Source organism: Podarcis liolepis, assembly GCF_965112155.1.
Source record: "Podarcis liolepis genome assembly, chromosome: 8".
Classification (NCBI taxonomy): Eukaryota; Metazoa; Chordata; class Lepidosauria; order Squamata; family Lacertidae; genus Podarcis; species Podarcis liolepis.
In genome coordinates, this window is record NC_139560.1 from 31,438,932 (window position 1) to 31,454,397 (window position 15,466).

The 15,466-nt window shown below is 39.1% G+C and overlaps 1 protein-coding gene across 10 annotated transcripts in view; it reads right to left on the minus strand.

Annotated features, from left to right (window-relative positions):
* ZFHX4 (zinc finger homeobox 4) overlaps positions 1-15,466 on the minus strand; it is a 180,508-nt gene that overhangs the window by 25,641 nt on the left and 139,401 nt on the right. For 7 of the 10 annotated variants that reach the window (XM_083517141.1, XM_083517140.1, XM_083517139.1 and 4 more), the window contains exon 5: positions 9,062-9,184. The exons of the other annotated variants lie outside the window; for them this stretch is intronic. In XM_083517141.1, the coding sequence (XP_083373267.1) occupies positions 9,062-9,184 (123 nt within the window). The remainder of the gene's footprint in view (positions 1-9,061; positions 9,185-15,466) is intronic. 10 annotated transcript variants of the gene reach the window in all.

A 15,466-nucleotide genomic window follows, 5' to 3' on the forward strand; every position in this document is an offset into this window, starting at 1 on the left:
ACATCATATATGACATCACTGATGTGCAGGTGGAATGTGGCTTGGACAAAATGGCCTGGCTGGCGTCATTGGGCCTGCAACCATCCCTAGTGCACCCTGACCACTAGGGTTTCAGACAGGAGTTTTCTTCTGTTGCAGATGCCAGGGATTGAATCTGGGACCTTTTGCATTCCAACCATGTGCTCTACTACAGAGCTACAACCCTTTGTATGATAGCAGACACTTTCTGTGGCAATGCGGTTATAAGCCATTTAATTCGATACTAGTCAATACAAGCACTTAAACATCAACCTCAGAAACAAATGGGCATCCAATACAGATGAAGATCGATCTATACACTATGATCTTTTAGTGCCATACAACAGCCTGGCAACATCAACTGAATTTTCCAGACTCTGTTTGAAGGCAGGCCATAGAGAGCATATTAACTCTGTATGGAAGCGACAAGCCAGATCTACCTTCTCCAGGAAAGGCTGGTGATGAATTAGCTGAAGTTAGTAAAATACACTCATAGTGCCCGACTAAAAAGTACCCCAGGTTGCACAACCATTACTTCAAGGGAGCACTTATACCAGGAATTTAGCCCACTTAATTCTGTATTATTCTGAATATGTTTCTGTTTGTCTACCTAGTATCTCCTGAACCAACTCTTCACACACTGGTTTGTTAGCAACACTTCCTCCCTGGGATTAGAAAATGAAAACAAGCAGACTAGTGATGACACTTCAACCTATACCTCCAGTTGACCTATCTCAGTGGTTTTGTGCAGATGTTAAAAAGCATGGGAAAGAAGCTGGAATGCTGTTCCATGGGGTAAAATAGCAGTCTTCCAGCACCACATTGAGTCCCTCTTGGGAATAAGCAGAACCACTTCCAGAAAATTCAACCATCATACCCCACATAAACCAGTCCTCCATCTAAGTACAAACTCTAGCCAAGGACAAACACCAAGAGCAATCAAGGCAGTTTTTGTTCCAAAACCTGATTGGAAAGGATCTTACTATCAGCCTGGACCAGAGATGTCACCACATACTTCAAACTTTTACCCAAAATGGTAGGTTTGATACTGGATGTGAGATGTTAGGATTGTTCAGATATAAATTTACCGTATTTTTCGCCCTATAGGACGCACTTTTTCCCCTCCAAAAATGAAGGGGAAATGTGTGTGCGTCCTATGGGGCGAATGCAGGCTTTCGCTGAAGCCTGGTGAGCGAGAGGGGTCGGTGCGCACCGACCCCTCTCGCTCTCCAGGCTTCAGGAAGCTCTGTGCAGTCCTCAGGAGACTGGCGCCACTTTTCGCCCGCCTCCCGATGGCTGCGCAGAGCTGCCTGCTGTTCCGGGGCGAGTGCAGCTCTGCGCAGCCATCGGGAGCGGGGCACAGAGCTGCGCCCGCCTCCCAATGGCTGCGCAGAGCTGCCTGCATTCCGAAGCCTGGGGAGACCGGCGCGACTTACTGCTGGCCTCCCTAGGCTTGCAGATAGCAGGCTGTTCTCGGGGCTGGGATTGGGGGATTTTTTTCTTTATTTCCCCCCACAAAAAAACTAGGTGTGTCCTATGGGGCGGTGAGCGCTATGGGGCGAAAAATATGGTATTTCCCTAAACCCCCACAACTCACCCCCAAATGATCTGAAACACTGCATCTTTTAAGGCTGCAAGCAGCCTCAATCAGAGAGCCATTAACATATTTAGTGGTTGGCCTTAGTTCTGCAATTAACCTAGTCCACAACCTCTGGATGAACAAGTTTAAATTACCAGATGGACCTCAAGTTAAAACCATCTCTGATTCTAAGTGGTGTCTAAGTCAGAAACCATGAAAGTTATTTTATTTGTGCAATAGTTGGCAAATAGGTCCCAAGAGCTATTCTTGCTGGCCATGATAAGAAAGACTTCTAACCACATGAAATAGGTCTGCTGCACAACACTGAAGAGATGCATACCAGGACTGTGACAGCAGCCATGTTGTTGATATTGTGGTGTTTATTATTAAATTAGTCTACTGCCTGCCATTCGTAGATCTCAGGGTGGCTCACAATACAAAATTACAAGATAAAAACACACAAAATACATTATAAAATGTATTGTTGCGGTCTATATGGGTCAGAGAGTGCCATCATTGAATTTCTGCATATCACATTATACATTTTTTTTCCAGAGAATTTTGCCTGAAAATCTGGTTTGATGACAAAATGCCTTTGAGGAAGCAGGAAAAATATGCACAAAAAAACTCTTTCAGAAATGTCTCAGAGTTGACATGTCAATGTCAATGTACCCCCTAAAACAAGAGCTATAGTGTTAATCAAATCTATGATTTATACCAACTGAGAGTCAGTTCTGATAATTGATATAATATTGAAAGATAAGTACTTTTGGAAATTTTTCACTACTAGACTCTCCTTTCATGCCAATCTGAACAAAAAAACTTCATGCTGGATTCTCAAAATCATTTGTATTTGCAAAACAGACACATTTGGCAAACTCAATGTGTCAATGCCCTTGAAACACCACATGACACAAGATTAACAGTACAATGAACTATTCCTATACCTTAGGTGTTCATATTTGTAGGAAGCTTGATTGATGTTGCTGCTTTGATTTGACGTCGTGTTTAAATGTTTAAATGTTTTTGAATTTTTGAATCTCGATCTGATAAGGCATTAAAATGCAGATATTTTTGGAAATGAAATGCTTAGTTATCATGTGAATACTGTGTTCTAACGTCCCATTGTCCTGTAAATTCTGAAAACCTATACAGTACATATACCCCAACAGAAACACCATGACCACCACATCTACATCAGTATTGATAAGGACATAAGAAGGGCCTGCTGAATCAGACCAATGCCTCATCTAATGCACTGCCCTGTTATCACAGTGGCCAACCAAATGCTTTTATGAAACCTGCAAGCAGGACTCGAGCACGAGAACAGTCTTCCCCTACTCCCACGGTGGTTTATGGCAACTTGTATTCAGCAACATTACCACCTCCTACTGTGGAAACACAGCATAAACATCATGGTTAGTAGCAATTAATAGCCTTACAGCCCATGAAATTATCCAATCCTCTTTTAAAGCCATCTAAGTTGGTGGCCATCATGGCCTCCTGTGGGAGCAAGATCCATAGTTTAGCTACGTGCTGCATGAAGTAGTACTACCTTTTATGTTATGAATCTTCCAATATTCAGCTCCATTGGATGTCTACAAGTTCTATTGTTATGAGAGAGAAAGAAAATAATTTCTCTATCCACTTTCTCAATGCATAATTTCACAAACTTTAACAACTCTACAATATTCTTTTTAAAGTGAGACAACCAGAACTGTACACAGTATAATGGCACTATATTAACAGTTTTATTTTCAATTTATTTCTTAATGATTCCTAGCATGGAATTTGCCTTTTTCACAACTGCCACACACTGAGTTGACATCTTCATTGAGCTTCCCATTATGGCTCCGATATTTCATTCTAGGTCAGTCACCTCCAGTTCAGCTTCCAAAAGCATACAAGTGAAATTAATACATTTTGCCCCAACATGCATCACTTTATACTTGTTACATTGAATTGCACCTGCCATTCTATTGCCCATTCAAGACATTTGGAGAGATCCTTTTAGAACTCTTCAAAATCACTTATTGTTTTAATGACCCAGAACAAGGGTATCATCAGAAAACCTGGTCACCTCACTGCTCACCACTAACTCTAAATTGTTTATGGACACATTAAAAAACACAGGTCCCACTATCAATCCTTGGAGGACTCTACTTTCTACCTTGTGAAAAGCTTTTTGAAAGTCCAAGTATACTATGTTAACTGGATCACTTCTATCTATATGCTTGTTGACATTATTAAAAAGCTAACAGGTTTGTGAGACATGACTTGCCCTTGCAGAAGCCAGGCTGTTTCTGCTTCAGCAAGACTTGTTATTCTGTTTGTTATCTTATCCTTCACAATACTTTCCACCTGTTTTTCTGGGATCACAAATACAGTATACCAAAGCATAGACCTGCTACCTCTACCACATTGGGATATCCAATACAGTACATTGGTACCTTGGTTTGCATATGTCTTGGTTTGCATACGTTTTGGATTACAAACATGTCAAACCCAGAAGTGTGTGTCCCAGTTTGCAACCTTTTTTTGGATTACAACCCATTTCTTTGGGATTATGAACAATTCTTTTTGGGAGGCCCCATTGGCGAAAGCGCGCCTTGGGTTACAACCTGTTTTGGTTAACAAATGGACCTCCGGAATGGATTATGGTTGTAAACCAAGGTACGACTGTACTACTTTTAGAACTGATATTCATCCATACTATTGTTTAACCACAGTTTGTTTCCTTCTATATAGCTAAACTGATAAGTGCTTACTTCTACAGGGTGATTCCCATAGTTGATGGCCTGTCAGTACATGTTTCATCATAATACATGCACCAGGAAACAAATCTTCAGTTCCATTTTTGACATGTGTATTGGTAATAAAAATTACTTAAGTGTAAGAATTAAATCTAAGAAAAACAAGATAAGCTTTTCTAGCACAGTACTGCACAAGAACACACTAGTGTTCTTTCAAGGTTTCAGCACCTTACCAAGATAAATTTAGATCAGTACTTACGTTCTCATATGAGAGGTACCAGTACCTGTGCTATGAATATGATACACTCAGCCATGGAAACTTTTTGCCCACATTCCAGATTTGTTATGACTATTCAGTGATGCAGGAAAACCATTTCAAAATTATTATTTCAAATGTCTGAGGTTTGAGCTCTGCAAATTAAATTTCCAGAACTAAAGGCAGGTAAGCCCTGTCTTCCATTAAGCCCCTGTTAAAATTAGAAAGGGGGTGGGGAGGAAATCCCCTAGATAAATAATAAATATTTCTATACCTGATTGAAAGTGCTAGCTCTATTTTTTTATCATGGAGCAAGAGACAGGGGCATCTGTGTCTGGAAAGAGTGGCAGGAGCAAGTACTTCCAGCTAGAAAAAAATAGCTGTTACCTTTTCATTTCTTAAATGTTAGACGTTAGATACATAGTATTAGCAACACTTTATATCCAAACAAAAATATAAAACAGAGAACAAATTAACTGTATTTTAGCTGGGGTGACTGGACTGCTCTGCCTCTTAATCTATATCCATTAGAACCAATGCAGTACACAGACTAGGTCTACTATGTTCTCTGTGTGGTGAATTTGGTATTTTAACAAGTTTCCTGTGAAGGGAGTAAGCCAAAGTTAAACCTTTGCACAACTAGCTGTTGCCAAAACAGCAGCAGTTTAAAGGGGTATGGTCTGATTTATGTGATACTTGTACTATTCATTGAACTGACAATGTATTATTTAATAAGGAGATTTGGAAAAGTGTAAATAAGGGTTTTCTACATGTATATCACCTCTGCATCTTAAAGACAGTTGATAAGACAACTGCTGGTGGCTGCATAGATCTAAATTACTGTGTATCAAACACTTATGTCTGCTTTATATTCCACATGTGGAAGCTACCCAAAATGCCTCCATGTTATCATGTTTAATTAACATTGTGGGGCATAAATGCTAGTATTCGGCTTAATGTGACTATGCCCCATCTATGTTTAAGTCAACAATTCTGGCTCAGAAAGCCACCATATGCACAAATGATGTGCACTTGCTTGCATTTCCTTTCCTGCCACTTTGCCCCACCCATCGAATATGTGAGAAAAGAAACCAGGATTAAGGCTTCAAAACAAGTCAGGATATGGTTTAAAGATGTCTTAACAATTTGGATTTTTTTTTTTTTAAGCCAGGGTTCACACATTATGGAAATGTATGGTTAATTCCTGAATCCTGGTTAATTTTGCCACATGCGAAAGGTGAAGAAAAGTCTCTGGAAAGGGTGCAGGTGCAAGTTGTTTGACACTGAGCCAAGAGATTTGGTTTAGTTTCATGTGAGAATGCTGCCATTGTGATTTAGTCCCGTAGTGAAGAATGTGTCACATGAACATCGGCTGTTACCAAAACTGTGCAGCACTGGGATGAGCAAATTCCATGTCATTGATTGATTCATGAGGTGACCAGAATATGCTGCACTGCCTGGTCGATGCTCACATGAGGGTTTAATATATGAAGTAGGCCTCATATGGAACACAATGCTTGTGTAAGATCTGTTACCTATTTTTCTGTGACAAATTATTTCTCATCCTATGTCTAATACGACTAGTTATCAAACTTTTTTACATTTTTGCACAAGTACTGAAACAGAAAAGTGATCCATTTAAGTCCAAAGCAGCACTGAATTAAAAATAAGCATTTAAGGCTGCAGTCCTATGCATGCCTAGCAAAGAGCAAGTTTTACTTAATACAGTGGGTTTTATGAGTAAACATGTATGAGGGAGCGCTGTAAAAGTAGAATAGTCAGATGTAGGGATTCACAACATTTTTTTTAAAAAAAGCTATGAAAAAGGTTATGTTAATAAGTGTGGAAATTCAGTACATTGTGTGCACAAATGAAGTACTAAAAAACCCTATAAGCATACTGGTTCATTATTTATACTGAATTTGATTTAAAATGTATAATTTAGAACTTTTGACATATTAGTCAAATCCAAAATAATTCTAAAATTATAAAAGCTAGTACAGTAGTATTTCTAATTAGAGTAGAATTAAATGATAACTTTTATTAAAATAATGAAGGTGAATTTCCATTGCTTCTTGTGTTTACTACTTTGTTAAACAGTGTTCCCCTTAGCCATGTCAGAAACATATTACATTTTCAATGCAAATGTATTAATCTGGGTAAATTCCGTATTAATTCTTACACTACGTTGAGATGTAATTTGGATTATAATTAATCTAAAGTGGCACTAGATTTAAATGACAATATAAATGAGGCATTAGGAGGCTCTTGCCTTCTGAATGAATATTCAGCAAACATAGCTTGATTATTGCCAAGTCTCTGTTTGAAAGCCTCAGTTTGAGATAAGGAAGGCAAGGCAGAACAACAGTTTACAGAACTGTTTGGGCACTAAACATGTTAATCCTTCCTTTTCTAATAGATTTGATGCTAAAGAGTGGTGATAGTATTTTTCTGTCTAACTTGTTAAAGCTGTGATTAACATATTGGTTTTCCTGGGACTTCTTTGGCAAGATTTTCAACACTTAATTCAGGAGAAGAAAGCCTAAATTAACATTCAATTATACATAAGCAGTTATGTGGTCATTATGCATAGTAGTTAGCTGTGCTGAGAATTAAGCCTTTTGAATGAATGCCTGATAATGCAGAATTAGTTTAGAGAGGTCTATCAAAGAATTCAAAAGGTGAGATTGAGAATTTGAAATACGAACGATTTTCAAGCTAAAACTATCTTACACAGTTTTTTGGTTGCCGTTCTTCATCAAACACTCCAGCATTGGTTGGTCCAAATTAAACCTGGTCCATCCAAAAGTATAATTCTCATGGAATCTTAGAAATTTCCCCACACTCTTTCTACTGACAATCACCATTTTTGCCTATTAGCCCATTAACATCATGGCTTATTCTAAGTTCTGAGGTCTTTCCAGTAGATAAACTAGGTGCATAAGATCTCTGAAAGATATTACAATGCTTTTTTGATGAAGCACATGGAAAATGTTTCACAAGGGGCTTTGCCTATTTTTTTCATGACTCTTCCGTGTGGACTTAGTAATGAGCCTGAGCAGAAAGTTCTTCTGTCCATTACCTCTCTCAGAGAATGTATTTCAAGAAAGGGATAAGCATACTTAAAAAGAAGCCTACAAACATAGAGTCACTATAAACAGGTCCCTGGATTTCAAAAGCTAAATAAACTCAGTGCAATGTAGGTTTCTCAATGGTAATAGAGACTGGCCATAACATTTTGAAATGTTGGGTTGAAATAAACGACAGACGAATGGCAAGTGTCATCTGGGAGGTACAGAAAGAAAACTTCCCATCATTGAAAACCAAATGCAAGATGAGATTTATTCCTTAAATAAATATGGCATAAATACCCATCAGTATCTTCACTATGTTTTAAACAATATTTTAGGAGTACCTTAAGAAATATCGGCCAATTCAGTTTTTACTAAACTTGCATGTAAAATGGTATTTTCTGTATAACTAAACATCTTTATAGTGAATACAAGCACTTTTATATGCTGCTGTCATTGGAATACAAGGGAAAGATATATGACTACCTGAAACTAATAGGCTTCAACCTGTTTCAGCACTTCTTCTGCTTCAATGAATCCAGCATAATGTAACTAGGAATAGCGTGCAGCAGAAGTAGCCAATGTAATATTCATTGTGACCATAGATTTCCATCTCATACATAAAAAGCATGGATGAAGTCACATATTTGCCAAATCAAACACAGAAAAAGCCTTGTGTTTCCATGCCAGATGCTGGCCTTGGGTTTGTTTGTGCACAAGTAAATGTCATGACATAAGAGTTTTGTTTTCAAAGACAGTAGCTTTCATTACTGGGCTTTGTATATTCCCAGAGATCAATATTACCCAATTCCTAATCCGTTTTCAATGATATTTCCTCTTTCTTAGGCTGAATCATCTGCAAACTTTTTCACTGGATTTTCTGTATTCCCCCTCCCCCCAATTAAATACTAGATAAATGCCCAGGAAGAAGGAAGATTCCTGAATCTAAGTGATCATATATCAAGAACAGGAGCTGGGGTAGGAGAAGAAGCTTTCCTACATTCTTAGGGCTGCAAGGCAAACAAAATTTGAAAGCAGGGGAAATTTTCAAGTGGTATCTAATCCTACGCTTATGAAAAATTAATATGCCATCAGAGGAATCACAAGTACAGCTAAGATTAATGAAAGGCGCTTAAAAAATTACAAGCACACAAACTGATTTGATTAAAAAATAATCTCACTAGTCGTCCTGTAATATTCTTCAACTTATCCGCATCTATCCTGTCAGATGGTTATGATTAAAAATAGGTCAATGGAAGGCTACTGATAGAAATCACATGCAAAATACACATGCAGTAGATAATAACAGGAATGTCCAGACGGTTTTAAATGAAAGACTATTTAATAAGATTTTTTAAAGAGTGACAAAATTCTAGCATCTTACCAGAGTCTTTACTAGCTTTTTTGCCTTCACTATTATTTCTCTCTTTCTCACACGTGTCTTTATCATCAGCAACAGACACTGATGAGCTTTTAGCAGACCCTTCTGCATCTTCAACTTGTTCTTCTGCGAATGAGCACAAAAAATTAAAAGAAGCTAACTTAGGGACCATTCAACATTAATTGTAAACATGTTCTTTAATTAGAACTGCACTAAATTTATATATTTTTCTCAGAAAGGAACAAGTGAAAAGAATAGCACTTTAAAAGAGATCCAGTATTAATGATTAATCATTTGCAAAATTTCAGATTCAGTCCAGAAATTGCAAACATTTCTTTATCAGAACACACAGCGCTAGCCAGTGTGACAAATCAGATGTTTCATATTTGCCATTCACTGGCTGTAAGTGATTTGTCTCAATAAACGTAAACACAAGTCGGGTCTGAACAAAGGCGGCACATGCAGCAATCTATCTGAAAGCAAAGAAAAGCTTTCAAAAATAAAATAAATCCTATTAGAATCTGTACATCCTGCTAATTGCAATACGTAAGTGCTGTGTTGAATCTAAACATTGAGAACTCTCAGTTTTCATCTCCAGGAGGAGCTATTCAAGGTAAATGACAAAACTTGGTATATTGCTTCTAAGGAAGCCGCAATACCCACACCTCACTTACATGTTCACACCAGCTAGATTACATGAAAATCTTCACAGTAACTCAACCCAATTTAATTATTCTGTAAATCTTAGCTATGCTGCTACTAGTGGATTAATCTGTTTATGCAGTTAGCTTCTATGCTGGGGCTATGTAGCACTAATCCGTGAAAGGCCTACTGTTCCTTTTCATCTTGTGATCATTTGTCTCTGACTGTGCTGATGTCACATTTTAATGAATTTTAGAAATCTGAGTAATACCAGATAACCAGACTTGCAACTCCCTACAGCACAGCATGCTGTTTTCATTGCAATACAAACAAAAAAAGAAAGAAAGTCATATTTCGCAGTTCAGGTAGGAATTATACAAATTAGGAGGGGAAGGTAAAATGGGATTCAAAACACCAGGCTGCTCAATTTCATAAAATCTTTAATGACCATATAAATTAACCCTGGAAAGGCAAAAGGTCACAGACATACATTTGCATACACTCCTCTATTCACTTTTGATAAGCAGAGCTTTTACGCAGGGAACATGATACAATTAACCCTTCAGGAACCGTACAAAATGCAGCTACCGACATTTTAAGTGTCAAGCATTAACTGAAAATTACACACTGCATAAAATTTTCATTGTAAATGCTATAGTGATTGAAAGGGGAAATCGTGGCCCCTTCCGCACCCCATGTTTTATTAATAACATTCTGACAGCAGAATGAAATATCCTCTGTCATATGGAGCAGCTGAGCACAGAAAAATTGCTACTTAGTGCCTTACTTGCCAACTCTGCAGTGGAGCTGCATGGATGGGTAAACAATTGGAATCAGCAATGCCGAACTCTTAAAAAAACACATTTCATTTAAAAAAAAATGTTTACTACAACTTTTAATTTTAAAAGGATCTGAATGTTTTGCATTGATTCTGTTTGTGTATACAAAGAAATGCTAGCAAATTAGATATCAATGACTACTTCATTCAACTGTATTTGAAAGGGCGGAAGCAATCCTCATTTTTTTTAAAAAAAATATTGATGCAGAATGACCAGCACAAATGGAATAAACAATTCTCACTGCCTTAGCATGCTTTCTTCTTCTTCTTTCCCTCTCTCAGTGGTATTACTAATCAAACACTGTAGGCTCCCTGGTCACAGTAGGAAGCAAGACTATGTTTGTTAAGGGTGATGGGGGAGCACAGTTTGGGATGCTGTAAGCCTGTGATCGTGACTAGATTGGGTTGTACTAATGCCAAGTACACAGGCACACACACTCACACCATGCATCTAGTCAGAACCTATGGGCTAATACAGCCTCTGGCACTTTCATTTTGACTCGAGCTCTGGAATGGACGTTATTTTCTCCTCCTCCTAGATTTACCAGTCCGTTCCCTTTGGGCAGGAAAATGAAGTGTCAGAGTGATACTGAGTGTCCTTATCTTGAGGGGGCATAAAATTGTAAAGGCTGTCATGGTAATCATTAATAAAACAGAGAGGGGGGGAGAGAGAGAGAGAGAGAGAGGGAGATGGGCAAAGAGAAAATCATGAAGGTACTAAAAGAATAGCCAAAGTATCATCATCTGGGTCTCATCAGACAATTTTTGCAGGGTGCTCTTTTTCTGGTATGTGTTTTAAGTATGAGAGAAATTCCCAGACATGTTCTCCTATACATCATCATGGTGTCTGACCTCTGCCTGACCCTGGCAACAGTTTGAGAAATCTAAATGTGAACAAAGACTCTGTGTCAGCAGCAGGGAGAGATTGTGGGGTAGACTTTCCTCCATCAACTTAATCGCAAACAGCAGTTTTTAGGCCATAACTTTACAGGGCTCCACCAAGCCACAAACACATAACCTTTGGAGGTGAAACTGCCCTCTACCCCTCCTCCCTTCTGTGATTTTTCTCAGTCCTCTGGTACTTCCTTTGATGTAGCAAGGCAATTAGATCTAATGTTCAAGTACTGCAAGCCTGTTTTATGGTTTCGAAGGTGAGAGCTGTTTATTACAGGTAGGCTCCCGGGGGCCATAAAAGCTTTGCAAATTTTAATCATGCAAAAAACTAATCAAATGTAACTTATACACACCATAAAAATTAATATCATTATTATGCACTATTTAAATTGGTTGTCTTGGCTTTTCAATGGCAGACACATTAAGAAAAATATTTGGCATTCATTTCAGAAATATGTCTGGCTTTCCTTTCGGAAACCTATTTCAGAGACAGAAATGACAGTGGAGCTGATTTTACTGTCTTAAAAAAAGTGGCAAAGGGCTGCTGATTTCTTGCAGTGTTACACTGTTGCAAATGTCTTTAATGAACTGCAGAAAAAACGTAGCAGTCACACATACAAGCATATTAAGATGCCGAGAAGTAAAAATATAGACTAATTCCTATAATTCTTAAGGAATTTCCAAAACAAAAAGTAACATCAGACAGTTCATAGCATCAGCACTTCAACAACTTGTACTTATTGCTTCAAAGCGTATTGTTCGATCGTAATGTCGTATTTTAATCAACAAAGATATCTGGGGGAAGTGTGCATGTATGAGTTCACACCACTATAGCTACTAAAAGATCTATGAGTGTGTTTAGATATGAACAAGTCCTTGTGGTCTGTTTTAAATTTACAAGAGTTCTACCTATATACGCTTACATATGTAAGCTTTGAAAATAAGTAGAACATGGAATTCAGTCATATTTCAATAGCTAACATAACACTCACCATTGCAACATGATATTTTATTCTCACCTGGTTTTGTTTTATCTAAATACTAAAATGCCTTTGAAGTCAAGTCCAAGTTTAACCACTGTCAGCCTTTCCCCCCCTGAAACCTGTTTTGAAGTACGCACAGTATTAAAAGCTGCACAGTTTGGAATGCTTATCATTAAAACTGGGCAAAACAAAAATTACCAACTGAAATATACATGTCCTTATTAATTATGTTTACACAATTAATACATGGGAAATGCATATTTCAGAGACCAGTTCTTTCCAGCATCATAACTTTTATATGCCTGTTGTCTTTGCCCATGGAGTTTTCTTGGCAGGGATACTGGAGTGGCTTGTCGGTTCCTGCTCCAGATGGATCATGTTTGGTCAAAACTCTCCACTATGACCTGTCCATTTTGGGTGGCCCTGCACGGCATAGCTCATGGCTTCTTTGAGTTATTCAAGCCCCTTCACCATGGCAAGGCAGTGATCCATGAAGGGGCTGGAGGAGACTCTTGAGAGTCCCATGGACATAGGCGCCGACTCCATGGGGCCTGAGGGGGCCCGAGCCCCCTCAAAAATTCGTTTGGGGGGGCTCTGCCCCCCCAATAATCTCGAGCGCCCCTCCAGCAGAGTGCCATCGCCGCCCCTCCCCCAGCCCAAAATGCACAGGGTCGGGCTGCATGCCTCCTGCCCTCCCTCCCGAGCAAAAGCTCCACCCAATTTCCTTCGGAGCTGATTAATAGGCGCAGCACGCTCTCCCCTATTCGCTCACGAGGAGGCGGCGCCACTTTATTTGCATATTCATGAGCTTATTTATTATTCATGAGCTTTCATTTATTATTCATTATTTATTATTCATGGGCTCCCCCAATATTTTTTATAAGTCGGCGCCCCTGCCCATGGACTCTGGTGTGCTCTGGTCCATGGGGTCATGAAGAGTCGGACATGACTAAACGACTAAACAACAACAAGTTCTTTCCATGTAATGCTATACTTCCAAGTTACAGAGGACCCTGTCTTAAAGATACTTGCCCATTTCTGCCACCACGAGTGGTGGGGGAGGATACAAATGGCAGTAAACATAGACCAGATGGAGAACTAGTCTACACAATCAAGATGGCAAGAGCAGAGATTTGGCCAGGAAGCCTGAACCTGCAGGGAAGCTGCCTAACAGAACTTGGATGGCAGGATCTGAGTTGCAACGGTTGGCAAAGAATCTTCCTCAAGGATCTGTTGTTCCCAAGATGCTCAGGTAGCAACTAAAGGATTTTATAGTGGAGCTGGCTGCTTCTGGATCAGCAGGGCCTGATCTGAGTCATTACTCAGTGCCTACCTGTTTCCTCTGAGTAAGCCTTGCAAAACGGAGACCTTGGTCAACAGAAAAGGGGCTGCAACACCACTTCTTTGCTTTAATGCAGCTCCATCACTGTCACTGTGTAGCCTCCATGGATAGGGTGTCATCTGGGGGCGCTAGCTGTTCATCGCCCTGTGGGGTAAGCTTCTGTGCCTACTCTTCAGACGTTTCATAGGGTCTGGAGTATATGGGCACAGATGGATCCTCCTAACACCACTAAGTGGGATAGTACACCATTGTGATATCTATAATGGCCTACAATATTAAATGTGTCGGTTTAGAAGTCCTTCAATGTTCAAAGCTCTTCCTATATTTTACCTCAATAATGTTTACAACAACTCTAGATAGTAATCAGTACTATTGCCCCCATGTTGCCATTGGATAAAGTGAGGATAAAGTAATAATAACAATAGTGGGATGTCTACGGCCACAATGAGAGTGGCCAAGGTGAGATACAAATCAGGGACTTCCTGGCTCGCTACATCAACTCTTTCTGAAAAAAGACTTTCTTAATAAGAAAAGCTGGACAGTAAATTAGTGTCAATTATTTAATGAATATTACTACAGATGCCAGGCCTTAAGGAAGAAAGGAAGAGATTGTCTTGAACCAACAACATCATTAGGAAAGGTCCTTTCCTGCTTGCATATTGAAAGACTGGATTGTACCCTAGAATAACATCCTCAAATTATTTTAACCACAAGGTGCCTTATAGCTTATGCCAAACCTATTATGACCTAAGCGTTTATTTACTAGAGTACAGTTCTCCAGATATATGGCAGCTTCTGATATTGTAAGGTGCAAGTGTGTGTGTGTACACACACACACACACACACACACACACGAGAGAGAGAGAGAGAGAGAGAGAGGGAGGGAGGGAGAGAGGGAGGGAGGGAGAGAGGGAGAGAGGGAGAGGTGCCGATTCATGAAGAAGTGTAGGTGATAGCAAACAAACATCCTGTAGTGTGATAAAACCCAATATTCTGATTAAATCCCCACATGAAGGAGCTAAACTTTTTGAAGATCCCATCCCTCTGATCTCATTTTTGACAATCTCTCTTACACCCACCCATCACCCAGTCCTCATCTGTATTAGAATTGTTTTAAGATGTTACTGTTTTATCACTTGCTGTTTGCCATCCTCGACATATAAATTTAATAATAAATGGCCACCAACAGTTGTGTGCCACTTAGAACAACACTTCACTTATCCGATGAAGCAGGCTCTAATCCATGAAAGTTTGTGCCATTAAAAACATGCTCTCGTCTTTAAGGTGCCACAATACAGTTTTGGCTGCCACAGACTAACACATCTACTTCTCTGGAAATACTTTTAAGAATCTCTAAACTGAAGTTTTTAAAAGCTGAAGACCCATATTCCATCACAATGTTTAAATATCCCAGCAATACATGATTAAAGATAATGGTATATTAGCCTCCCAGGTGTAGTATCCTTATAGCAGTGAATATATGTGTGCTGGGGGTGATAGCACATACAGAACTCTGTGAACACGCTCAGTAATTGATCTGGAATCTTGGACACAAGAGGTGACAAACCATGCTTTTAATTTCAGATCCTAGGAGCTCAATGGACCGATTTAGTTCCCAACCAATGGTGCAAAAATTTATTTTATATTTTACACATAAGTGAATGGTTGCGACTTAGTACTATGGAGAAATTAAAGAGCTATTGTTGAGG